Source organism: Salvelinus alpinus, chromosome 3, assembly GCF_045679555.1.
Source record: "Salvelinus alpinus chromosome 3, SLU_Salpinus.1, whole genome shotgun sequence".
Taxonomy (NCBI): domain Eukaryota; kingdom Metazoa; phylum Chordata; class Actinopteri; order Salmoniformes; family Salmonidae; genus Salvelinus; species Salvelinus alpinus.
The window spans coordinates 67,404,833-67,432,196 of NC_092088.1; the positions used below are offsets into that span (position 1 = coordinate 67,404,833).

General features: G+C 43.7%; 1 protein-coding gene across 1 annotated transcript in view; it reads left to right on the top strand.

Moving 5' to 3' along the window:
* The window catches only part of stxbp4 (syntaxin binding protein 4), a 63,158-nt gene that overhangs the window by 7,417 nt on the left and 28,377 nt on the right, over positions 1-27,364 (top strand). The window contains exons 5-13 of the mRNA XM_071393814.1: positions 901-975; positions 11,005-11,096; positions 11,768-11,948; positions 12,434-12,566; positions 12,749-12,855; positions 13,167-13,470; positions 13,655-13,727; positions 16,518-16,618; positions 17,695-17,809. Of these exons, the coding sequence (XP_071249915.1) occupies positions 901-975; positions 11,005-11,096; positions 11,768-11,948; positions 12,434-12,566; positions 12,749-12,855; positions 13,167-13,470; positions 13,655-13,727; positions 16,518-16,618; positions 17,695-17,809 (1,181 nt within the window). The remainder of the gene's footprint in view (positions 1-900; positions 976-11,004; positions 11,097-11,767; positions 11,949-12,433; positions 12,567-12,748; positions 12,856-13,166; positions 13,471-13,654; positions 13,728-16,517; positions 16,619-17,694; positions 17,810-27,364) is intronic.

A 27,364-nucleotide genomic window follows, 5' to 3' on the forward strand; every position in this document is an offset into this window, starting at 1 on the left:
AGGAGTGGCTTCCGTCTGGCCACTCTTCATAAAGGCGTAATTGGTGGAGTACTGCAGAGATGGTTGTCCTTCTGGAAGGTTCTCCCATCTCCAAAGAGGAACTCTGGAGTTCTGTCAGAGTGACCATTGGGTTCTTGGTCACCTCCCTGACCAAGGCCTTTCTCCCCCGATTTCTCAGTTTGGCCGGGCGGTCAGCTCTAGGAAGTCTGCTGCTTCCAAACTTCTTCCATTTAAGAATCATGGAGGCCACTGTGTTCTTGAGGGCCTTCAATGCTGCAGACATTTTTTGGTACTCTTCCCCAGATCGGTGCCTCGACACAATCCTGTCTTGGAGCTCTACGGACAATTCCTTCGACCTCATGGCTTGGTTTTTGCTCTGACATGAACTGTCAACTGTGGGACCTTATATAGACAGGTGTGTGCCTTTCCAAATCATGTCCAATCAATTGAATTTGCCACAGGTGGACTCCAATCAAGCTGTAGAAACATCTCAAGGATGATCAATGTAAACAGGATGCACCTGAGCTCAATTTCGAGTCTCATAGCAAAGGGTCTGAATAATTATGGAAATAAAGTATTTCTGTATTTATTTTTTTATACATTTGCAAAAATTTCTAAAACTGTTTTTGCTTCGTCATTATGGGGTATTGTATGTAGATTGATGAGGACAAAATGTGGAAAATATCAAGGGGTCTGAATACTTTCCGAATGCACTGTATGTCTGAAAATGTTATGTCCGGTTGGAGCACCAACCTGTGTGTTCCAAATGGGACCCTATTCCCTATGGGCCCTGGTCAAAAGCAGTGCACTATAAAGGGAATAGGGTGCCATTTTGAGACACATAGTTTCTTGAACCTTGAACCTGTTAAAACTGCTCTCCTCTCTCCTGTGGTCCTATAGGGCGGTTGATATCCTCCGGTCAGCGTCAGCCTCCAATCACATGTCTCTGATGGTTGCCAGGGACGATGAAAGCAGGTAACCAAGGCTGACTTTATTTAATACATTTAATTATTTAATATATATATTTTATTTTTTCTCATCAGAAGTTTTGCCAGTCTTGGTTGAAATTATTTATACTTTGGAGCATTTAACCAATCATTTCAAACTCTTCTTAAAAGTTCCAATCCTGACCTCAAAGAACAGTAAAGAAAAATGCAACACAGTCTTGTTTGATTTGTGCTGTGTCACTGTGTGAAGGAGTTACACTATGATAATCACTGGACCTTTTTGCTCTGAGATGAACCTGAGAGACCTCAAGTGTGGAGTCTATGCTCTACTATTTTTACACTAACTTACACGCAGCTTGGCGGCTGTATTTCACATTATAGTACACCTACTGACATTTTTTATTTTTTTTACTTTTTTGACAGGGAGTCAATGCTGAGACCAAGGTCTCTTTTCCAGATGAGCCCTGTATAGCACAACAGTGTGTAATATAAATACGGTCACTTCAGCATGTACTGTGTAATGACATACAGTACAATACCGTCAGATTGAAGTTATTACACTTTTAAAGAAGTATACACATAGGAGTAAAATTGGTACAGCATTCTCACTCACAGGTGCAACAAATATTGCCTCTTACAAGGCACGCCTCAAAATATGTTAAGGAGCCAGAAACAACAATACCATGCGGTCAAAAGGTTTTTGGCGTTCTAAAAATATGGTACAGTACTGTGTTCTGTGGGGTGGAATTACAGTACCTTTTGAAATACAGCAATATTCTCACAATGCACCATCATTTTACAGCATGCTGTTGTTAAACATTTTAAAATGTTTCATGGTTGATAATACCTCAAATTACTGTATAAATTACAGTTTTCCATTGCAGTGTAGTGCTTAGCCTCTGTGAGGTTGTGTGTAGTCTATGTACGGTAGGGTGCACTACATCAGAGTACTTCATCATTGTTGTCACTACTGAACGAGGCTTAATCTTGTTAGGAGCTGAGTGGTTATAAACCCCTTGATTTGTTTTTGATCAATCTAAAAATAGGGTTAATACAGTAAGAACATTAAGGGGCTTTGGTAGTGTTCGCTCATAAACAGACACGGCGTCCCAAATGGTGCACTATTCTAATATTGTATTATCATATATAATGTATAATATATATATTAAATATAATATACTTTTTGGAATATTATATTCCTAACCAGAGCCCTGGTCAAAAATAGTTCACTATATTGGGAATAGGGTGACAGAAACAGAGAGTTTAGGGAAGAAAGGTAGAGTGTTGCGTAACAGTGTTTGAGGCCTTGATGTATAAATAATATAATACTACATGCCATTAACAAGACGCTTTTATCCAAAGTGACTTACAGTCATGTGTGCATACATATGTCCAATGTGCAGATTCAGAAAACGGCTTATGACAAGACAGATAAAGCACATTCATTCATAGCTGCAAGGGTGTTTGTTTGCTTCTGTTTGCTTCTATTGCATTTGGCACTCTTTTCAGAATACTTCATAGTTATATTAGAATGATGCCAATGAGAGATAGCCAAAGTGATCTATAGAAACAACTAAAGTTCATCAATCAAGACTTGATCTGAAAGCAGAGCTGCTCTGAAACAGAGAGCTCAAAGCAGTGTTGTTTTTGAGACCACCTGAAGTGAGACCGATTCAAGACCAAGACTGGAGCAAATTGAGTCTGAGTCAAGACCAAGACCGGAGGGGGGGCGAGACCGAGTCCAGACCAAGACCAGAAAAATGCAAATTAAAATTCAAGACCATGATTGTAAAATGTCCAGTATTTCTGAGTTCATATTTTAGAACAACATGGATTCTTTAGACATTCAGAATAGTGAAAACATGCATGCTGAGGGAAAACTACAAATTATTACTAACCCAAACACAGTGGGGAACAATGGGCCTTCTACACCTGCAGAGGATTTATAAAATAATGATTATAATAATAATAATGATAATTATATTATTATTTTCAATGATGTTCTGATTTTATCTCTTCAGTTTTTGTTGGAAAGTGAAAAGAAGAGAAAAAAAGATCCATTCAGGAATTTCTTTGGGGGAGATAAATCTAGCTAGCTAATCTAGCTCGGCCATCAGAAGCTAGATAAAGGCACCTATTAGGGCAACATTTTGGAGTGACAGTGGAATCAACCAACCAAATTTTTTTTAACCCACTTTTTTCTCCCCAATTTCATGGTATCCAATTGTTAGTAGTTACTGTCTTGTCTCATCGCTACAACTCCCGTACGGGCTCGGGAGAGACGAAGGTCGAGAGCCATGCGTCCTCCGAAACACAACCCAACACAGCGTGCATCCAACCCGGAAGCCAGCCGCACCAATGTGTCGGAGGAAACACCGTACACCTAGTGGCCTGGTCAGCATGCACTGCGCCCGGCCCGCCACAGGAGTCGCTAGTGCACGATGATACAAGGATATCCCTACCGGCCAAACCCTCCCCTAGCGTCGCCCCATGGACCTCCCGGTCGCGGCCAACTGCGACAGAGCCCTGGCTTGAACCCAGAGTCTCTGGTGGCCTTAGACCACTGCGCCACCCGGGAGGCCCTCAACCAACCACATTTTGACTTAATGGGTTGGACCATTTTTACGAAAACACATGGAATATTATGCCCTCTTGAAGGCAAACAGGTCACTGCACAATAGCTAGTGCAGGTGTTATCAAAAATGATGTTGCTAATTTGTTAGCTTATCCCTTTTAAAGAATAACTTTAAACAATAAGTTATGTTTCAAATAAACATCATCTGGTGAGTGGAACTGTGTTTGTTATTGCATCCCGCTTGACGTTGTTAGCCATCTCTTTGAAAATAACTTATGTGTGTGAAACATTGTTGCATTTAAAGTGGAACTGACAGAATTTTAGCAACATGAAATCTTATTAAAATCTGTTCATATACATCCCCAGGAAGAATATGACAATTTCTTTTACATTTTCTGCAAGCGACCACTTAAATATGGTCACGAATGGAATTACGTATCCTAAGGCATGTGTGAAAATTCTATAGCAATATAGAGTGGGAAAGCTGACATGCGTTTGGACAATTAATAGACATTGCAGTAAATAAAACCGAATAAAAACATCTGTCTTGTCCAGGAACGGAGAATACACAGACTATAGCCAATCAGAGCTACAGTAGGCCTTTATAAAAGCAAGACATTTGCCACACGGGCCTGCCATCATTCACTTTGAACCTTACTGTGTGTTTACAGGCAGTTGCAACAGCGCAACGTTAGATTATTAGAACGCATTCGCCAAAAGCCACAAAATATACCTGAATGGATTTCTGCAAATATGTAAACACCACGGGAGTCCTCTTACATTTGGAAACTTTACAGTACTGATCAAACAACCATGAAAAGGTATGCTCTCTCTCCCTCAGTTATGCATATCAACAAGATCAACAACTACGCTAGCCAGAGCAAGGTGAGCTAATATCTAAAGAAGGACCATTAGATAAAGCCTCTTAAATTTTTTCAGCTAGTTGGATGTCAAATTTGCACTGATAAACGATGGGGAATTGTAGCCTCCTCATCCTTCTGCAGCTTGCCTGCCTATGCATGCTTGTCCCAACCAAGCACCCAAGCTAACTGGCTAAAGTTGGCTAGCTTGCTAGATAGCTACTTTCAGACACAAATGAGAGAACACCTCATTCTAACCATTTTACTTGCCGTAGCAGAGCTGGTTAGGCTGTTTACATGTTATCTAGAGCGTTCTTGAGTAACTATTACTTTTTTTTTTACCTGCGCTTACTGACTGTAAATAGCCAGCGTGAATTTGTGAACACAAGAGATATGCTAACTAGATAACAGTCGATCAAGTTCTTGCTATCTAACCAAATGACACCTGCATCTCTAGCTGTGTATAGCCACCGAAAAATGATATGAGGGGGAAAAGTCAGTCCCTCACCCACTCCTCCAATGGCATGACATGACATCCTCCTAGCAGCTAGCTAGCTAGCGATCTAGCTACCATTAGGCTCCGTGTTTTTAGCTTGCTACATAAATAGATACACAAGCATATTATCCACGTTATGACTGACTTGTGATCATTGCCCTTGCTAGTTTTATTGTATTAACATTCCCAGCATTCGTTACATTTGTCTGTTTTTGTCCAGAATATCGAGTCATTAAAACTGAAACAATGTACCAGGCCAGCTATGATTTACAACCTGATAGCAATATTTTTTGGACTACCAAGAAATGTATTGGTGAATTATATTAATCATGCAATGAACTGCATCCATCTATTCTGCCAACAATGTCTTAGTTTACCTCATGGAACGTTGAATCAAATATAACCTATTTTTAAAACCTCTTATAAAGTTGGTTTTCTAGCATAAACTGGGAATTTGATATTTTCGACTGATATTATGATTGTTTGTTTGCAATCTGCAAATTAGTTAAAATGCTGTCAGTTCTACTTTAAACTTCAGGTCACCAGTTACTTTGTGTGCTAAACTTGACATGCTTTTTGCAATGGGAATTAATAGTTGTACATTTCGATTGGGAAATGCTTAATGGTCGTGTTTTTGTATTCTTATGATTGGGACCTATTGGCTGATTATGTCCAAGTTTATGGACTGCTTATCCTTTAACATCATGCTGTGTGTGACTGCTGTCTTTCCATCGGCCCTATGCAGTGGAGAAGTGGTACCTGGAGAAGTGGGTATACTCACATTTTGCCATAAAGTTCCCAAACGGCCAGCCTAGTGAAGGAATGGCACCCTGTGTGAAAAATCCTATGTTTTCCTATGTTTTTTCAATTTTATTTCCACTCTCAAAATCACTTAAAAATAAATAAATTGACCATACATTTTTTATATATTTTTTCTAAGTCCACAACAATACCACAAACAACATCAATCAGGTTGGGTGGGCCTGGCTCCCCAGTGGGTGAGCCTCTGTCCCAGGCCCATCCATGTCTATGCCCCTGATGCACGCAACGCATGATGACAATTGTGCATCAAAAATAGCCTACTAACCAACACTTCGCACGAAACTTTTTCAATACCTGGTTTGCATACTGGTATATATAAATTCCTACCCTACCGGCTACCGATGTTATTCTTCTGTGAGCTGCACACTTGCTGCCTGATGATGATATTCCGTTGAAACTAGGCTTTGTGTGCGGCGCGCATGTGAATATACAGTATTTCACGTCCTTTGCGATTGTGAAGGCTACTTTGTGCATGATTTCTCTTTTGTACTACATCATTGATATGTCGTATACCTCCACTACACTACTTTGATATGCATCAGTAAGGATTAAGAAGTGAGTATACGCAAAGCCCACTGAAAAAAAAGTGGGTATATGGTTTATAGCTGCTTAGACCTTCCACTAACGTTACACCATTTTGTGTTTTACAGAAAGTGTATTCTCCTACATGTGTGCGCTGATATTACGGTTGCTTTCTTTTTATAATCACGAATCTATCTCAACCTGAAGGCCTGGTCTCGGGAAGAAATTATGAGTCCTTATTGTCCGAGACCGAGTCAAGACCGAGTACAAATGTATCGACACCCCGAGACAAGACTGAGACACTCAATATGTGGTCTCGAGACCGGACTACAACACTGGCTCAAAGCCAGGTCAAATCAAATCAAATCAAATCAAATTTATTAGTCACATACACATGGTTAGCAGATGTTAATGCGAGTGTAGCGAAATGCTTGTGCTTCTAGTTCCGACAATGCAGTAATAACAACAAGTAATCTAACCTAACAATTCCGCAACTACTACCTTATACACGCAAGTGTAAAGGGATAAAGAATATGTACATAAAGATATATGAATGAGTGATGGTACAGACGGCATAGGCAAGGTGCAGTAGATGGTATAGAGTACGGTATATACCTATGAGATGAGTACTGTAGGGTATGTAAACATAAAGTGGCATAGTTTAAAGTGGCTAGTGGTCCATGTATTACATAAGATGGCAAGATGCAGTAGATGATATAGAGTACAGTATATACATATACATAAGAGATGTGTAATGTAGGGTATGTAAACATTATATTAGGTGGCATTGTTTAAAGTGGCTGGTGGTACATTTTTACATAATTTCCATCAATTCCCATTTTTAAGGTGGCTGGAGCTGAGTCAGTTTGTTGGCAGCGGCCGCTAAATGTTAGTGGTGGCTGTTTAACAGTCTGATGGCCTTGAGATAGAAGCTGTTTTTCAGTCTCTCGGTCCCTGCTTGGATGCACCTGTACTGACCTCGCCTTCTGGATGATAGCGGGGTGAACAGGTAGTGGCTTGGGTGGTTGTTGTCCTTGATGATCTTTATGGCCTTCCTGTGACATCGGGTGGTGTAGGTGTCCTGGAGGGCAGGTAGTTTGCCCCGGGTGATGCGTTCTGCCGACCTCACTACCCTCTGGAGAGCCTTACGGTTGTGTGCGGAGCAGTTGCCGTACCAGGCGGTGATACAGCCCGACAGGATGCTCTCGATTGTGCATCTGTAGAAGTTTGTGAGTGCTTTTGGTGACAAGCCGAATTTCTTCAGCCTCCTGAGGTTGAAGAGGCGCTGCTGCGCCTTCTTCACAACGCTGTCTGTGTGGGTGGACCAATTCAGTTTGTCCGTGATGTGTACACCGAGGAACTTAAAACTTTCCACCTTCTCCACTACTGACCCGTCGATGTGGATAGGGGGGTGCTCCCTCTGCTGTTTCCTGAAGTCCACAATCATCTCCTTTGTTTTGTTGACGTTGAGTGTGAGGTTATTTTCCTGACACCACACTCCGAGGGCCCTCACCTCCTCCCTGTAGGCCGTCTCGTCGTTGTTGGTAATCAAGCCTACCACTGTAGTGTCGTCCGCAAACTTGATGATTGAGTTGGAGGCGTGCATGGCCACGCAGTCGTGGGTGAACAGGGAGTACAGGAGAGGGCTCAGAACGCACCCTTGTGGGGCCCCAGTGTTGAGGATCAGCGGGGTGGAGATGTTGTTACCTACCCTCACCACCTGGGGGCGGCCCGTCAGGAAGTCCAGGACCCAGTTGCACAGGGCGGGGTCGAGGCCCAGGGTCTCGAGCTTGATGACGAGTTTGGAGGGTACTATGGTGTTGAATGCTGAGCTGTAGTCGATGAACAGCATTCTCACATAGGTATTCCTCTTGTCCAGATGGGTTAGGGCAGTGTGCAGTGTGGTTGCGATTGCGTCGTCTGTGGACCTATTGGGTCGGTAAGCAAATTGGAGTGGGTCTAGGGTGTCCGGTAGGGTGGAGGTGATATGGTCCTTGACTAGTCTCTCAAAGCACTTCATGATGACGGAAGTGAGTGCTACGGGGCGGTAGTCGTTTAGCTCAGTTACCTTAGCTTTCTTGGGAACAGGAACAATGGTGGCCCTCTTGAAGCATGTGGGAACAGCAGACTGGGCTAAGGATTGATTGAATATGTCCGTAAACACACCAGCCAGCTGGTCTGCGCATGCTCTGAGGACGCGGCTGGGAATGCCGTCTGGGCCTGCAGCCTTGCGAGGGTTAACACGTTTAAATGTTTTACTCACCTCGGCTGCAGTGAAGGAGAGCCCGCAGGTTTTGGTAGTGGGCCGTGTCAGTGGCACTGTATTATCCTCAAAGCGGGCAAAAAAGGTATTTAGCCTGTCTGGGAGCAAGACATCCTGATCCGCGACGGGGCTGCTTTTCTTTTTGTAATCCGTGATAGACTGTAGACCCTGCCACATACCCCTTGTGTCTGAGCTGTTGAATTGCGATTCAATTTTGTCTCTGTACTGGGACTTAGCCTGTTTGATAGCCTTGCGGAGAGAATAGCTACACTGTGTGTATTCGGTCATGTTTCCGGTCACCTTGCCCTGGTTAAAAGCAGTGGTTCGCGCTTTCAGTTTCACGCGAATGCTGCCGTTAATCCACGGTTTCTGGTTTGGGAATGTTTTAATCGTTGCTCTGGGTACGACATCGTCAATGCACTTCCTAATGAACTCGCTCACCGAATCTGCATATTCATCATTGTTGTTGTTGGACGCCGTGCGGAACATATTCCAATCCGCGTGATCAAAGCAGTCTTGAAGCGTGGATTCAGATTGGTCGGACCAGCGTTGAACAGACCTGAGCGTGGGAGCTTGTAGTTTTAATTTCTGTTTGTAGGCTGGAATCAACAAAATGGAGTCGTGGTCAGCTTTTCCGAAAGGAGGGCGGGGGAGGGCCTTATATGCGTCGCGGAAGTTAGTATAACAATGGTCCAGAGTTCTGCCAGCCCTGGTCGGACAATCGATGTGCTGATAGAATTTAGGGAGTTTTGTTTTTAGATTAGCCTTGTTAAAATCCCCAGCTACGATGAATGCAGCCTCAGGGTGTGTGGTTTCCAGTTTACAGAGAGTCAGATAGAGTTCGTTCAGGGCCATCGATGTGTCTGCTTGGGGGGGAATATATACGGCTGTGATTATGACCGAAGTGAATTCCCTTGGTAGATAATGCGGTCTACATTTGATTGTGAGGAGTTCTAGATCAGGTGAACAGAATGACTTTAGTTCCTGAGTGTTGTTATGATGGTCACACCACGTCTCGTTAATCATGAGGCATACCCCCCCGCCCCTCTTCTTACCAGAAAGATGTGTTTCTGTCTGCGCGATGCGTGAAGAAACCAGCTGGCTGCACCGACTCCATTAGCGTCTTTTCAGTTAGCCATGTTTCCGTGAAGCAGAGCACGTTGCAATCCCTGATGTCTCTCTCGAATGTTACCCGTGCTCGGATTTCATCGACCTTATTCTCAAGAGACTGGACATTGGCGAGTAGTATGCTAGGGAGTGGAGCGCGATGTGCTCGTCTCCGAAGCCTGACCAGGAGACCGCTACGTTTGCCCCTTTTTCGGCGTCGTGTAGCTTCGCCGGCTGGGATCAGGTCCATTGTATTGGGTGGAAGGCAAGACACTGGATCCGTTTCGGGAAAGTCATATTCCTGGTAGGAAGGGTGGTTAGTTGACGTTAATCGTATATTCAGTAGTTCCTCCCGGCTGTATGTAATGAAACTTAAGATCACCCGGGGTACCAATGTAAGAAATAACACATAGAAAAACAAAATACTGCATATTTTCCAAGGAACGCGAAGCGAGGCAGCCATCCTGTTCGGCGCCGGAAGGCGCCGAACAGTAATATTTCCTCAGAATGCTGTGATGAGTCATTCAGTTGGTTACAGTTAAACAATTCCCTAGCATCCTCTGTGACTAGTTCTAACTGCTGAGGAAAGGTCTCCGTCCTCTGTCTCTCTCTCCTGTCACGTCTCACCCTGTCTTGAACACCGGGCCTGACATAAAGGGACCTGGCACTTTGCTAGGCTCTGTGCTTTTCATTGTTTGTCAGCCACGTTAGTCACACCCAACGGCCCAACCGCCAGACAGCCAGACAGATACAAGCTGACATATTAGGGACAGAAGACTGTCTGTCTGTCTGTCTGCCCGGCCCATTATGTCCTGAAGTGGACCCTTCTCTTCCAGAAAAAACCAAGGTGAAGAACCTACAGATTAGATAAACTAGAATGACAGTCTCATTCACGTTGCACAAAAAGAGTTGAGTAAACCACACCCCAAAATATTCAAATGAGCTGCCACCCCTACATTTGAATTATCACGAAAAGATGAAAGAACCCGTTTCTGAAGGGCAACCAACCACTGAAGGGCTCAATGGGGTCTTTGGGTCAGTATGGTTCCACAAAGAACTCTCAAGGAACCCTCATCTTTCAGTGTCTATGGCACAAAACTGAATCACAGATCAGACAGTTGGTGGCAAGAGGTCAATCCCTCTCTCCAAGACATACTTATTAGGTTATGGCTGGGCTCCAAGCACCTAGACTCTTTACTGCAAGATTAAACTGGATTAGCAGCCTAATCTGATATAGCTCAAATAATCCTAATCTCAACCACTGACAAAGAAGTCACTTTTAATGAGTCCGCGCCCGTCAGATGTCACTGGGAATCAATGTCTCTCTGACCATGGGAGGGGGACAGAGATCTACTGCACTGTTTCTATGGGTAAATTGACAGTCTGGGTCTGTGTTTGTGTGTGTCTTCCAGGCGGGAGTTCATAGAGTTGATGAATAAGTATGGTTCTCAAAGCAGTTTTAAAGGAAGCTCAGGGAGAGTCTCCCCTACACAGCTTTCTACAGGTGAGTTTCTGTACCTAGGACCTTTGTATCCCAAATGGCTCCCATTTGGGAAAAGGGCCCTCTTTTGAAGGTAGTGGACTATATGGTGCCATTTGGGACTCATCCACTGTACCTAAGACCTGGTTATCCCCCGTTCCCCTCCTCATCTCCATGTAACACTATAGTCTCTTAACCATTATCTTCCTACTTTCACACTCCTTCTAATTCTCATTAATTTACCCTTTCACAATCCTTACTCTCATCCATATTCACAATTGTTTTCACCTTCTCCAACTGAGTGCTGGCACAGCTCCTCTCGCAATCCGCCTCCCTCTCCAAACATCCTTTCACCGACACTCAAATTCAACACGGCATTATTTAAAATAATAGAGCACTGAATCCTACCTTGAGATATGCATGAGAACTTTGGGCAACAATGTGGCTAACATGTGTAGGTGTTTCTCTATGCTAATCAAAAGAGCTGTTTTTACACCTCACAATGTGTGATTCATTATTGGCTCCTGTACCAATGTCTGTCATCGATCGGAAGTAACAAACCCTTTCTCTGTCTGTGTCTGTCTGTCTCTATCCTTCTCACTCCTTAACCGCCTTTCTCTCCGCTCCATTCTCTTTCTGTCCCTGCCCCCCTCTCTTCCTCTCTCTCTCTCTGCTCTCTCTCTCCCTCTCTTTAGGAGGCAAGACAGACACGGCCTCCTCCTCTTCCTCTTCTAGATCTACCAGTCCCACCAGCCAGCTCCTCAGCCCTAAAGAGGGGGTCACAGCACCCCCTTACACCCCTGGACCCCTCTATACCACTGGGCCCCCCTATACATCGAACCCTAACACAACCCCTACACAACACGTCTTCAACAAGTATGTGTCAGTCAGAATAGAATTAGACAGTTGAAGCACCGGGAATATTGCACTTGTTGTCACTGTCTGTTTGTCCTCATAATTTAAAATCCAGACAGAAGGTCCTTGTGTCACTAAGATAGATTGAAAGGTTGTAACAGTTTATCCTTGATATCCTTTTATATAAGATCTAGTTGTGTAACACAAAACAATATATTGAATGTGTGCATGCTGCTGAACAGTCACGTTGCTCTCTGACAGAAGAGAAACCCTCACATTTATAGAAGGAGAGAGATAAAGAGACAAATACAAAGGAAGAGATATTTGTTCAGGGACAGCCTGAATGAAACCTGTATGTTTATTTAATCATGCTCACAGTCTGTGTGCTAGTCTGAGATACTGCCCACTCTCACTTCCTCTTCCTCTCTCCCTGACTGCCCCTTTCTATCTTTCTCTTTTTCCCTGCCCTATTTTATATATATCTCTCTCTCTCTCTCTCTCTCTAGCGACAGCGTCATTCAGTTGATATGCGTCTCAAAGGGAACAGGCCTGGGCCTCATCATCAACGGCGGAGCTAACCGAGCCGAGGGACCAATGGTGTTGATTCAGGAAATAATACCTGGAGGAGACTGCCAGAGGGTGACTTGTCACTATGTTTAACTTTTGATACAGGGGGAATCAGGTGTTATTCATGGGGTTTTGTGGGAAGACATAAAGTGTGAGACAGGAAAAATATGTGTTGGTTCAACTGACAATGACCATGTTTTTTATAGTCAAACTATAGGCTAATGAACTAATGATATTCTCTATCTGCATTCCAGGACGGTAGACTACAGCCAGGAGATCAGCTGGTGTCGATTAATAAGGAGTCGTTAATTGGAGTGACCTATGAGGAGGCTAGAAGTATCCTGACACGCACCAAACTCAGGTGGGGCGCACCTGTATGACTCTACCTGAATATGTATTGACAGGATAAACCTCCTGAGGTCTACCACCTTGTTTTCAAGGGGTTCCTGTATAAAGATACAGTAGAAGAAGAGTAAACACGTTCATCTCTACTGTAGTAATTGTGTGAACTGTAACCTAGGATGCGTTCATGGCACCCTATTCTTTAAATAGTGCACTACTTTTGACTTGATCCCTTTGGGACCTGGTAGAAAATAGTGCCATTTGGGATGTATCCCTATTTACTACATTACAAGTATTCCAATCCATTCTCATTTCTCTGTCCTTCTTCAGACCAGACCCTACGGTGGAGATAGCGTTTATGAGACACAGGTCTTCCTCCAGCTCTGCTTCCTCCAGCAGTGGCCCCCAGAGCCCTATCACCCCCCAGGGCCCAGTCAGCGGAGCCCCCGCAGTGCCCCCCATCAGGAGAGAGACCCTGGCCGTGCTGGGGGCCCTGCCTCCCCCTGCATCACTGCTCCAGCACAGGAGAACCACACTCCCTGCAGCCCTCCCTGGGGTTCCCCTGGTGGTGCCCAAGATCACCTCCACCCCCAACCCCGCCAGCGAGGCCCTGCCATCTGTCAACCTTAGCCAGGTTAGTGGCTGAGGCTCGAACACACGTTCAACGTGTGTTCCACACACACCAGTCTTCAACCACACACACCAGTCTTCTGTGGTCTTCAACCACACACACCAGTCTTCTGTGAATATGGTTATTCCTCCTATATGGTATTAATGGTTGGTGTGGTTGGTGTGGTTTGTGTGGTTGTGTCCTGCAGGTTCGAATGAGAACAGAACAGACGTGTGTCTCCTCCTCCCGTCAGAGTCCCAGCACCACAGATGCCAAGCCTGGTGAGAAATCTGTCTACTTCTCTATCATCTCTGTGTCTCTGTTTCTGTTTTTCTCTGTCTTTCGCTCCTCCAATTATTTCTCTCTCCCTCTCTCTCAGCCTCTCTCTCTTAGCCTTTCTTTCTCTCAGCCTCTCTCTCTCTCTCTCCTTCTTTCTTCTTCTCTCCCTCTCTGTCTCACCTTCACATTTGCCTCTGGGCTAATATAACTATTCTGACATTTCTTAAAGCAGCAAGACCAGAAAGTTGTTGATGTACATTTGGGAACATGGTGTCCCATGGCTTTAAGACATGTTCCAGTCCCACCCTTACATACAGTACACCTACACTTTGAATGCATCCCAAATGGCACTCTATTCTCTATGTAGTGCACTAATTTTGATCAGGGCCCATAGGGCTCTGGTAAAAGGTACTGTACTATATAGGGTATAGGGTGCCCTTTGGGACTCACACCTCCAGGTGGGAACTATACTGGGAAACTGGTCACAGCAGGTGGTAAAGAAGAGATAATAGTAAAATGAGGGTGTGCCTTTTAGCCCTTATCTCTCTCCAGAGGACAGAGCCATGTCATGAACTCAGTCAGTGAGTCAGGCAAACAACCAGCCCAAGTAATGATGTGACCTATACTTGAAACCTACATTCGAAACCAGTTCTAACATGATATATTGTCAAGCACACACGCACACCTCGCTCCACGTGTGTCTCTGTGTAATTTCAAGGGTTCACAACTGTTCTGTGCGTTGGTGTGTATCTGTTCTGTGTTGTTCTAGGCAGTTTTACTTCACTGAGCTGGGTTGTACAGTTCTAAAGAAATGTACTCTGCTCTACTCTGTTCTATACCACTCTAAGCAGTTCAAAGCAATTCTGCAAGGTTATGTGGGGTACCAAAGTTCCCCCTCGTGAGAAAATGAAGTATATTCTATTCTGCTCTATACTGCCCTATGTTGTCTTCTAGAGTTGGCCATATGAGCCCTGGTCAAAAGTAATGCACTATATAGGGAATAGGGAGCCATTTGGGAACCCAAACTCTGATAAATATATCAGACACTGTTGCGTTGGTACATAGAGAAGATACACAGCAAATTATCCAGTCTAAAAAATATTCAATTTCACACTGAGAGTGTTACTATTTGAATAAGGCTTTACACTTAGCAGTGTGTTAATGTAACACTTCCGGTGCATATATGGGTCCACAGACTCAACATTTTCAGTGTTGATTTAACTCTGTTTGTTTTTTAACACTGGAGATTTGGCTGTGTAGACTGGTAGGACAGATGTAGCGTGGTGTGGCGTGCAGCCAGGAAGGAGGAGATCGAGTGAGGCGGGAGACGCTTCATCTGAATGTGTCAAAACAAGACATGTCTATTAGGTGGAAAAAGGCTAATCTGGCCTTGGATGTCTAGTCTACACAGTCTAGGGGACATTTTGTCCCACACTTGGACCTGGAGGTGTCAAAAACAAGACACTGTCATCTTCCGGATGGAATCCCTTCTCAGAATAATGTTCTTTGTGCAGCTTTGGTATGATGATGAGTGGGGAACCAGGGGAAACCCAGGGAGGGCTGTCTGGATGTTCTGTGTTGCTCAACATGTTAATGATCAGTTGATACAGAGATGTGAATGATTGGCACATAGGCTTCCTTCAAGTGTTGCCCAACATGTTAATGTTCAGTTGGTGCAGCCATATAATCAGATATGACTCCTGTGCACACATTTTAAATGTTTACTGCATTTGTCAACGTAACCTAAAACTGTTTTACATACATTGTCTACCTTCTTTACCTATACTAATTACCTGAACTACCTCGATTCACCACTTCCAAACTTTCAATTTGTTATAATAATAATAACAACATATACCATTTAGCAGATGCTTTTATCCAAAGTGACTTAGTCATGCTTGCATACATTTTACGTTCAGGTGGTCCCGGGAAACAAACCCATTATCCTACCGTTGGAAACGCCATGCTCTATCAACAGAGCTACAGAGGACTATATCTGTATCTGTCTGTCAGAGGACTGTACAAAGGACTGCATCTGTCTGTCAGAGGACTGTACAAAGGACTGCATCTGTCTATCATCTTGCTATGTCGTGAGCTTGGTAGATTTTTAACAAATATAATGTGGGGGTTTGAAAAGCTGTGAAGCAGAGCCGTCCATCAGAATAGTAATTTCCTCCCTCGTTCTTTCTGTCTTTTCTCCTCTGTGCCTTTCTCGCTAATTATGCCTCGCTCCAGACTCTGTGATACTGTCTGTTTACACCTGTAGCTCACCTGGGGTGCGTTCAGTTCACTTAAACGTTTGCTACATCGCTGAGCGTTTTTAACTGAACGACACATTTTCCCCAAACTTTCTTGTACTGAAAAGACTTTGAGATACGTTGGGTCCTTTTGGTGGGTGTACTGGGGTGTGGCTTGAAGCAACGAGTGATGCATTTAAAGAGCAAGGGTGCATTTTGAACCCATAACCCAACCCCTCCCCATTTTTCAACTGGTCGTTCAGTTCAGTACCGTTTTCGTTGAACGTTCTATTACACTTTTATGTACTGAACGCAGCCCTGTTCTCTCTCTCTCTCTCTCTCTCTCTCTCTCTCTCTTTCTCTCTCTCTCTCTCTCTCTCTCTCTCTCTCTCTCTCTCTCTCTCTCTCTCTCTCTCTCTCTCTCTCTCTCTCTCTCTCTCTCTCTCTCTCTCTCTCTCTCATATTTATATATATATATATGTAAATGCAATAAACATAAGTCATAAACATCAAAGAAGAGATACATTAACACCTCACCTGTGTCCCGATACTCAGAATCCTACCCTGCCTGTCAGCCAAACAGCATCCAGCACACACCACACAGGAAGTGCTCCCTCAGCTCCATCAGTCGCCTCAAACTGGAGAGGCTGGAGCAGGTCAGTGTGGATGTGGAAGTTTGTGTATTTGTTAGCGTGTATTGGTGAACTGTACGGTCAGGTCCATAATGATTGGCACCCTTGATAAAGAGCAAAAAAGACTAAATAAAAATGACAAATAATGAGCTATATTGTATGCACATAAAGATGTTATACTAATACAATAGTTCAGAGAAAGAGCTTTTGTTTAACAAATAATAACTGTATGACTCACAGGAGGCTGGTGGCACCTTAATTGGGGTGGACGGGCTTGTGGTAATGGCTGGAATGTAATGAGTGTAATGGTATCAAGCACATAGTTTCTATGTGTTTGATACCATTCCATTCGCTCTGTTCCTGCCATTATTATGAGCCGTCCTCCCCTCAGCAGCCTCCACTGGTATGACTGTATGTGCCTGTACCTGAGGATTTGTGAGTATGTGTGTAGGAATGTTTGTGATTGTCTTGGTGTGTCTGTAGATGTCTGTGTACAGTATGGATGTGGTTTGATGCTAGGGTCATTGCAGTGTAATGCTTGTGTTGACTTTGACCCCTCCCTGCAGAGGCACTGCTCAATAAGCTATTACTGCTGCTGGCCAGTCATTTGCTCTGGCCTAATCAAATGGATGCCTACACTCTTAGAAAAAAATGTGCTATCTAGAACCTAAAAGGATTCTTTGGCTGTGCCCATAGAAGAACCCTTTTTGGTTCCAGGTAAAACCCTTTTGGCTTCCACGTAAAACCCTTTCCACAGAGGGTTCTACCTGGAACCCTTTTTTCTAAGAGTGTACAGTCAAGCCAATGTGCATGTTACTGTGTGTGTGTGCGCACGCGTTGTGGTGCATGTTGTCCAAGCTGCTCCAATCCCTCTCCCACAACATCATTGCAAAATCACATTCAGCATGCTCAGTCACACTAGGTGTGCGTGTGTTTACTACTCTGTGTGTGTAGTCATGTGTGTATAAATGTGTGAGGGTAGGGTGTGTGTCTTTGATACGGTGTGTGTAAACTCTGTGTGTGTGTGTGTGTGTGTGTGTGTGTGTGTGTGTGTGTGTGTGTGTGTGTGTGTGTGTGTGTGTGTGTGTGTGTGTGTGTGTGTGTGTGTGTGTTGGCAGGCTCTGGATGCATTAGGACTGAATCCTACGGAGGCACAGAGACAGACGTTGAGGGCCAGACTGCGAACAGACCCTGCTGGGACCGTGGCCTACGCAGGTAATACTACACTTCACCATAACCTTACCTGATCCTAACTCTAACCCTAAGCCTGCTGGGACAGAGGCGTACGCAGGTAAGACTACACTTCACCATAACCTTACCTGATCCTAACTCTAACCCTAAGCCTGCTGGGACCGTGGCCTACACAGGTAAGACTACACTTCACCATAACCTTACCTGATCCTAACTCTAACCCTAAGCCTGCTGGGACCGTGGCCTACGCAGGTAAGACTACTCTTCACCATAACCTTACCTGATCCTAACTCTAACCCTAAGCCTGCTGGGACAGAGGCCTACGCAGGTAATACTACACTTCACCATAACCTTACCTGATCCTAACTCTAACCCTAAGCCTGCTGGGACAGAGGCCTACGCAGGTAAGACTACACTTCACCATAACCTTACCTGATCCTAACTCTAACCCTAAGCCTGCTGGGACCGTGGCCTACACAGGTAAGACTACACTTCACCATAACCTTACCTGATCCTAACTCTAACCCTAAGCCTGCTGGGACCGTGGCCTACACAGGTAAGACTACACTTCACCATAACCTTACCTGATCCTAACTCTAACCCCAAGCCTGCTGGGACCGTGGCCTACGCAGGTAAGACTACTCTTCACCATAACCTTACCTGATCCTAACTCTAACCCTAAGCCTGCTGGGACCGTGGCCTACACAGGTAAGACTACACTTCACCATAACCTTACCTGATCCTAACTCTAACCCTAAGCCTGCTGGGACCGTGGCCTACACAGGTAAGACTACACTTCACCATAACCTTACCTGATCCTAACTCTAACCCTAAGCCTGCTGGGACCGTGGCCTACACAGGTAAGACTACACTTCACCATAACCTTACCTGATCCTAACTCTAACCCTAAGCCTGCTGGGACAGAGGCCTACGCAGGTAAGACTACACTTCACCATAACCTTACCTGATCCTAACTCTAACCCTAAGCCTGCTGGGACCGTGGCCTACACAGGTAAGACTACACTTCACCATAACCTTACCTGATCCTAACTCTAACCCTAAGCCTGCTGGGACCGTGGCCTACACAGGTAAGACTACACTTCACCATAACCTTACCTGATCCTAACTCTAACCCTAAGCCTGCTGGGACAGAGGCCTACGCAGGTAAGACTACACTTCACCATAACCTTACCTGATCCTAACTCTAACCCTAAGCCTGCTGGGACAGAGGCCTACACAGGTAAGACTACACTTCACCATAACCTTACCTGATCCTAACTCTAACCCTAAGCCTGCTGGGACAGAGGCCTACGCAGGTAAGACTACACTTCACCATAACCTTACCTGATCCTAACTCTAACCCTAAGCCTGCTGGGACCGTGGCCTACGCAGGTAATACTACACTTCACCATAACCTTACCTGATCCTAACTCTAACCCTAAGCCTGCTGGGACCGTGGCCTACACAGGTAAGACTACACTTCACCATAACCTTACCTGATCCTAACTCTAACCCTAAGCCTGCTGGGACCGTGGCCTACGCAGGTAATACTACACTTCACCATAACCTTACCTGATCCTAACTCTAACCCTAAGCCTGCTGGGACAGAGGCCTACGCAGGTAAGACTACACTTCACCATAACCTTACCTCACCATAGCTCTAACCCTGCTCTGACCGTGGCCTACACAGGTAAGACTACACTCCACCATAACCTTACCTGACCCTAACTATTATTCTACGCAGGCAAGATAACCCCTTACCTTACCTGACCCTTAACCCTTAACCATACACAGGTAACACAGATCATCTCCAGCTATATCTAATCTATACTGTAAAAAGTGGGACGGAGCTGTTGTTCATCTGAAGTGCTTTTTCTGATCGGTATGATCCCAAAAATTGAATGAAAGCTTCTAAATTGCTTTTGTTAAGTTCCCCAATAAGAAACCAAAAATCGTCGCTCAACAGAAATAGGGAACTACCAAATGACGTTGAAAACCAGAACGAAACAGGTGGGGGTTTAAAATTGGTTCTGAAAGGCATCCATGGGGGTGCCTACAGACTGGATTCTGACCAAGCAAACTTGAGTCGGGTCTTAACACACACCCAGTAGATTTGCCTGATATCAGAAACTAAAGGAAAAGAAAACCCACACCAACTTAGGTAGGGGAGTGCAAATAACCGTGGAGCAAACCAAGCAGGTGAGACAAGATAAAACTTAAAAAGGAGGAGCTCTTCCAACATCTCTCATGCTAACTGGAGCACTGGGCCAGCACGGGAAACTAACGACTAACTAACCAGGCGACAGGGGTAACACATCCTGACCAACGAGGAGGATTCCAATCAAGGCAAACCACACCCAACAAAACCAACATCGAAATCGAAAACCAAATCAATCAAAAGCCTATAACACTTTCAACACCTCATGTGCATTCACATTGAATAGTGGTGGGTGCAATGTAGCGGCGGCAGCCTACCAGAAGAGATGGAGGCATGGCCTATTGAAGGGGGGGTGGCCTTCACTTAATTGTTTGGCCACCCTTGAGAGTGAATGTCATTCCAGGTAATGTGTTCTGTTGAGATTATTTTTTTTATTGTTATAATGTTCACTGCCTGCACTGAATCTTAAATTACAGTACATCTGTGTAAGTATTGTGATACTAAAGAGCCTGGGAAGGTTTCCATTGAGATGGTCACCATTTGGTTACAATATTGTAATATTGTAACCAGATAAAGTGAAACTTCACCGTTAGACATTATTTGGGGTGTTGTTCCAGTCTCCCTACATAATTATGATTGATGAGAGGCGTTTCAGACATAATTATGCACCATAGTGGTATTTGGTTTTTTTCACACTGGGAGAGGTCAACCAATTACGTCATCGGTTGATTGAGCCTGCTGTCTGATCTAAAAAGGAATGAGGTCGAGTTTTGTAGAAATTATTGTGGCCTTTGTGTTCACCGATTGGAATAAAAACGCTTGCAGTGAGTAGATATGGTTGGCCTTCAATAGAGCCATTGGACTTGTCTCAACGATGTTCTTATATGCCACGACATTGCAGGATATCTAGGTTAACACGTTTTACCTGGCTTTGTAAAGACTGCAGCCTGACGGTAGCCCTAGTTCCTTGTCCAATTGTGTTCCCACCCTCAAAGGCAGGCTTTTAAAAACAGGGGCAGTACTAGTTTCTATGGGTTCACAGAAGCCATGTTAACGTGCACTGTCTATCCAAGATGGCTAAATAATTACAATGGCTGCTTCTGATGATTCCTCTTTCCAAGAAGAGCTGGACGACAAAACAGTCTTTGATTTTCTTTTACATCGGGACATATAGTGCTATTCATTTGAGCTGTAATATACTGAAGCAGAGTTGAGAGAGAGAAATAGAATTGCGAATGCTGAATTGCCGGTGCAATTCAAGTCTGTGCTGCAACGAATTTGATCGCGGAAAGTTCTTACTGGAGAGGGTCACTGCAAACCCCATGGATCGTGTGTGTGTGTGACAGACCATCAATGTTTCTATGCACACATGGATAGAGGGATGCTGGAAACATCCTTCAGAACTTCCCAGATCAACTGGAGACGGCAGCATAGACCAGCTGGACCAGGAGGGCAAATGACAAACGAGTAAGTTGTTTTGCTGTCGGTAAAATCTTTTTACACGAGGCAGTGTTGTTCAGTACAGTATAATTTTGTGATCGATTCGGCCATAACGGGGCTTGCTAGTACCATTACTAGCCAAGTTGAGCTAGCTAGCTTTGTTTGCTATACCCAAAATATACTGTAGCCTAACATTATAGCTAGCTAGCCTCAGTGCATCTCATTAGGAGAAAAACTGGATAAATGTTTTGATGGTGATGACGAAGAGTAAAGGAATGACTTTGGCTTTATGACTCAGATTAGTCTTGGAGTAACTATACCTGTGTGCTGTAGCTAACTAGCTAGCTCACATTTGTCTGTGAGATGTCTCATATTCTACACCATGCTGCTACAGTAAGAAATCAGTCATTACACAACGATTGCCCATGAAAGTCTAATAGCGTTTTTGTCATTCTCTTACAGACAATACAGATTGGTGGTTTACAGATTATTTTTGGAGTTTGTTTTACGCGGGGAGAAGCTAGGCAGAGGGTATTGAATCCCCTTGCCTGCGTGTGTTGTTGGTGCCATTCAAGCAATGTATCCCTCACATGATGGACAGTCTGTTGGATACAATGAAGTTGATGACTTAAGGGAATATGTGGAAGGTTGTTAGTGGAATTAAATAATTCCTCTAATGTACTCATTAATTAAAATCAATCTGTCTCTTTATAAGAATTTGTAAGATACTTATTAACATAAAATAGACAGGATACAATCTTTTAAAATTAGATAATAGTATTTATTCTCGGAGCACGCTACCATTTGACCATAAACAACAGTTTATATACAAGATATGACGTCATAGGTTACAGAATAAATCTCCTCCTCCTGACCAATATAAAACAGGTTCAAAAGTTCATTCCAACTTCCCAGCGCACACACATGACACACAATATAATCTATTCTCCTGAAGGCTCACTATAATTTATTACCACTTTAGCAGACAACTCAAGATAATGGAAGACCTAAAAAGTTACTCACTGCCTTATCTAAACATCTCAGGGCTAAGTTGGGTCAGTTCAACCATAGTTTAACAACCCTTTTTGCTTACTTTATAACCCACAGCACAAATCTCTTTCACTAAGCGTGCAGAGTTCAATTAGTTATAGTTTTATCTAAATCTAGAAATTGTTTTAGTTATTATTTACAAAATTCCTAACAAAGGTCCCATAACAACAATCTCCCATTGTATCTAAGTGGCTCCGAACACCACACTGCATCACCCAAACACACCATATGCAAGTATTCCCTTAGTAGAACTGTAGTGTTTAATATAGGCGATAGTAGTATATTTTCCTCCTACTGTATATATGTCATACATTGCCATGACTGTTCCTGCATACTGCTGTGTAAACTCATTTTGGTCACCAGAGCAAATTAACTTTGTCTTGAAAACAAGCCATGAAAGAGCAAGATAGCACCGACAGACATGACAACTCTGCTTCTAGTGCCTAAGCAACTTCGCAGTACTAGCTGGCTAGTGATGGCACCTTAGAGGCTGCTGCCCTATGTACATAGACATGGAATCACTGGTCACTTTAATAATGAACCACTAGTCAATCATGTTTACATACTGCTTTGCTCAATTCACATGTATATACTGTATTCTACTGTATTTTAGTCAATGCCACTCTGACATTGCTCCTAATATTTATATACAGTGCATTCGGAAAGTATTTAGACCCCTTGACTTTTTCCACATTTTGTTACTTTACAGCCTTATTCTAAAATTGATTAAATAATTGTTTTCCTCATCAATCTACACACAATACCCCATAATGACAAAGCGGAAACAGAAATTCCTTATTTACATAATTATTCAGACCCTTTGCTATAAGACTCGAAATTGAGCTCAGGTGCATCATGTTTCCATTGATCATCCTTAAGATGTTTCTACAACTTGATTGGAGTCCACCTGTGGTCAGTTCAATTGATTGAAGATGATTTGGAAAGGCACACACCTGTCTATATAAGGTCCCAAAGTTGACAGTGCACCTCCTCAGGGAAGTGACCAAGAACCCAATGGTCACTCTGACAGAGCTTCAGAGTTCCTCTTTGGAGATGGGAGAACCTTCCAGAAGGACAACCATCTCTGCAGCACTCCACCATTCGGGCCTTTCCGGTAAAGTGGCCAGATGGAAGACACTCCTCAGTAAAAGGCACATGATAGCCCGCTTGGAGTTTGCCAAAAAGGCACCGAAAGGACTCTCAGACCATGAGAAACATGATTCTCTGGTCTGATGAAACCAAGATTGAACTCTTGGCCTGAATGCCAAGCGTCATGTCTGGAGGAGACCTGGCACCATCCCTAAGGTGAAGCATGGTGGTGGCAGCATCATGCTGTGGGGATGTTTTTCAGCGGCAGGGACTGGGAGACTAGTCGGGTCGAGGGAAAGATAAACAGAGCAAAGTACAGAGAGATCCTTGATGAAAACCTGCTCCAGAGCACTCAGACTTGAAACCGATCGAACATCTCTGGAGAGACCTGAAAATAGCTGTGCAACGAGGCTTCCCATACAGCCTGACAGAGCTTGAGAGGATCTGCAGAGAAGAATGGGAGAAACTCCGCAAATACAGGTGTACCAAGCTTGTAGCGTCATACCCAAGAAGACTCAGGGCTGTAATCGTTGCCAAAGGTGCTTCAACAAAGTAAAGGGTCTGTATACTTATGTAAATGTGATATTTCAATTTTTTATTTAATAAATAAATGTGTAAAAAATTCAGAATCTGTGTTTGCTTTATCATTATGGGGTATTGTGTGTACATTGATGAGAAGGGGGAAAAAACTATTTAATCAATTTTAGAATAAGGCTGTAGCGTAACAAAAAGTGGAAAATGTCAAGGAGTCTGAATACTTTCCAAATGCACCGTATTTCTTAATTCCATCCTTTTACTTTTAGATTTGTGTGTATTGTTAGGTATTACGGCACTTTTGGAGCTAGAAACACAAGCATTTCGCTACACTACACATGTGTATGTGACCAATACATTTTGATTTGTCTACTTATTTGCTACATTGACAGAGTAATGTACTGTTTTTTATAAACATCTTTACTTGCCAACAAATTAAAGTTTAAATGATACACCAACTCCCTGCATCATTTGTTTTAGCATTAAGATTGTAGTTAGTTACTTCCAAATACATTTAATGAATATCACATGAATTGATCCAGAAGTTGAAGTCAACACTTTAATGGTTTCTAATGCAGCTGGAACCATTTAGTCACTTGTCAGTACACTTGTAAAAAAATATGATATAAAACACCATTATATACATATGTACAGTTAGCAATATCTATACCACAATGCAGTTGTGAGTATACTAGGCTTTTTATATCAGTGTTTCCCAACCCTGGTCCTCGGGTACCCCCAACATTACACAGTTTTGTTGTAGTCCATGGCAAACACACCTCATTCAACTCATTGAGGGCTTGATGATTAGTTGACAAGTTGAATCAGGTGTGCTTGTCCAGGGTTAAAATACAAGCGTGTACTGTTGGTGGTGCTCGAGGACCAGTGTTGGGCAACAATGTTCTATATTACATTACAACATCAGTCTAACTGAATATATATGAGGTGTTGGCAAAATGTTCTTCGGCTGGTGATGTACCAGTCAAAGGTTTGGACACACCTACTCATTCAAGGGTTTTTCTTTATTTTTACTATTTTCTACATTGTAGAATAACAAGGAAGACATAAACTATGAAACAACACATACGGAATCATGTAGTAACCAAAAAAGTGTTAAAAAAATAAATATATTTTAGATACTTCAAAGTAGCCACCCTTTTCCTTGATGACAGCTTTGCAAGCTCTTGGCATTCTCTCAACCAGCTTCATGAATGCTTTTCCAAGAGTCTTGAAGGAGTTCCCACATATGCTGAGCACTTGTTGGCTGCTTTTCCTTCACTCTGCGGTCCAACTCATCCCAAACCATCGCAATTGGGTTGAGGTTGGGTGATTGTGGAGGCCACGTCATCTGATGCAGCACTCCATCACTATCCTTATTGGTCAAATAGCCCTTATTCAGCCTGGAAGTGGGTTGGGTCATTGTCCTGTTGAAAACAAATGATAGTACCACTAAGCCCAAACCAGATGGGATGGCGTATCGCTGCAGAATGCTGTGGTAGCCATGCTGGTTAAGTGTGCCTTGAATTCTAAATAAATCAGACAGTGTCACCAGCAAAGCACCCCCACACCATCACACCTTCTCCTCCATGCTTCACGGTGGGAACTACACATGCGGAGATCATCCGTTCACCTACACTGCATCTCACAAAGACATGGCGGTTGGAACCAAAAATCTCAAATTTGAACTCCAGACCAAAGGACAGATTTCCATCGGCCTAATGTCAATTGCTCATGTTTCTTGGCCCAAGCAAGTCTCTTCTTATTATTGGTGTCCTTTAGTAGTGGTTTCTTTGCAGCAATTCGACCATGAAGGCTTGATTCACGCAGTCCTTTCTGAGGCTGGTAACTAATGAACGTATCCTCTGCAGCAGAGATAACTCTGTGTCTCCCTTTCCCGTGGCGGTCCTCAGGAGAGCCAGTTTTATCATAGCACTTGATGGTTTTTGCGACTGCACAAAGTTCTTGAAATGTTCCGGATTGACTGATCTTCATGTCTTAAAGTAATGACTCTCTGCTTATTTGAGCTGTTCTTGCCATAATATGGACTTGGTCTTTTACCAAATAGGGCTTTCTTCTGTATACCACCCCTACCTTGTCACAACACAACTGATTGGCTCAAACGCATTAAGAAGGAAAGAAATTCCACAAATTAAGTTTTAAGAAGGCACACCTGTTAATTGAAATGCATTCCAGGTGACTACCTCATGAAGCTGGTTGAGAGAATGCCAAGACTGGCTAATCTCAAATATATTTTTATTTGTTGAACATGTTTTTGGTTACTACATGATTCCATATGTGTTATTTCATAGTTTTGAGGTCTTCACTATTATTATACAATGTAGGAAATAGTAACAATAAAGAAAAACCCTTGAATGAGTAGAGGTGTCCAAACGTTTGACTGGTACTGTATATACACTGCTCACTAAAATAACACATCCTAGATCTGAATGAATGAAATATTCTTATTAAATACTTTTTTCTTTACATAGTTGAATGTGCTGACAACAAAATCACACAAAAATTATCAATGGAAATCAAATTTATCAACCCATGGAGGTCTGGATTTGGAGTCACACTCAAAATTAAAGTGGAAAACCACACTACAGGCTGATCCAACTTTGATGTAATGTCCTTAAAACAAGTCAAAATGAGGCTCAGTAGTGTGTGTGGCCTCCACGTGCCTGTATGACCTCCCTACAACGCCTGGGCATGCTCCTGATGAGGTGGCGGATGGTCTCCTGAGGGATCTCCTCCCAGACCTGGACTAAAGCATCCGCCAACTCCTGGACAGTCTGTGGTGCAACGTGGCATTGGTGGATGGAGCGAGACATGATGTCCCAGATGTGCTCAATTGGATTCAGGTCTGGGGAACGGGCAGGCCAGTCCATAGCATCAATGCCTTCCTCTTGCAGGAACTGCTGACACACTCCAGCCACATGAGGTCTAGCATTGTCTTGCATTAGGAGGAACCCAGGGCCAACCGCACCAGCATATGGTCTCACAAGGGGTCTGAGGATCTCACCTCGGTACCTAATGGCAGTCAGGCTACCTCTGGCGAGCACATGGAGGGCTGTGAGGCCCCCCAAAGAAATGCCACCCCACACCATGACTGACCCACCGCCAAACCGGTCATGCTGGAGGATGTTGGAGGCAGCAGAACGTTCTCCACGGCGTCTCCAGACTCTGTCACGTCTGTCACATGTGCGTGTGAACCTGCTTTCATCTGTGAAGAGCACAGGGCGCCAGTGGCGAATTTGCCAATCTTGGTGTTCTCTGGCAAATGCCAAACGTCCTGCACGGTGTTGGGC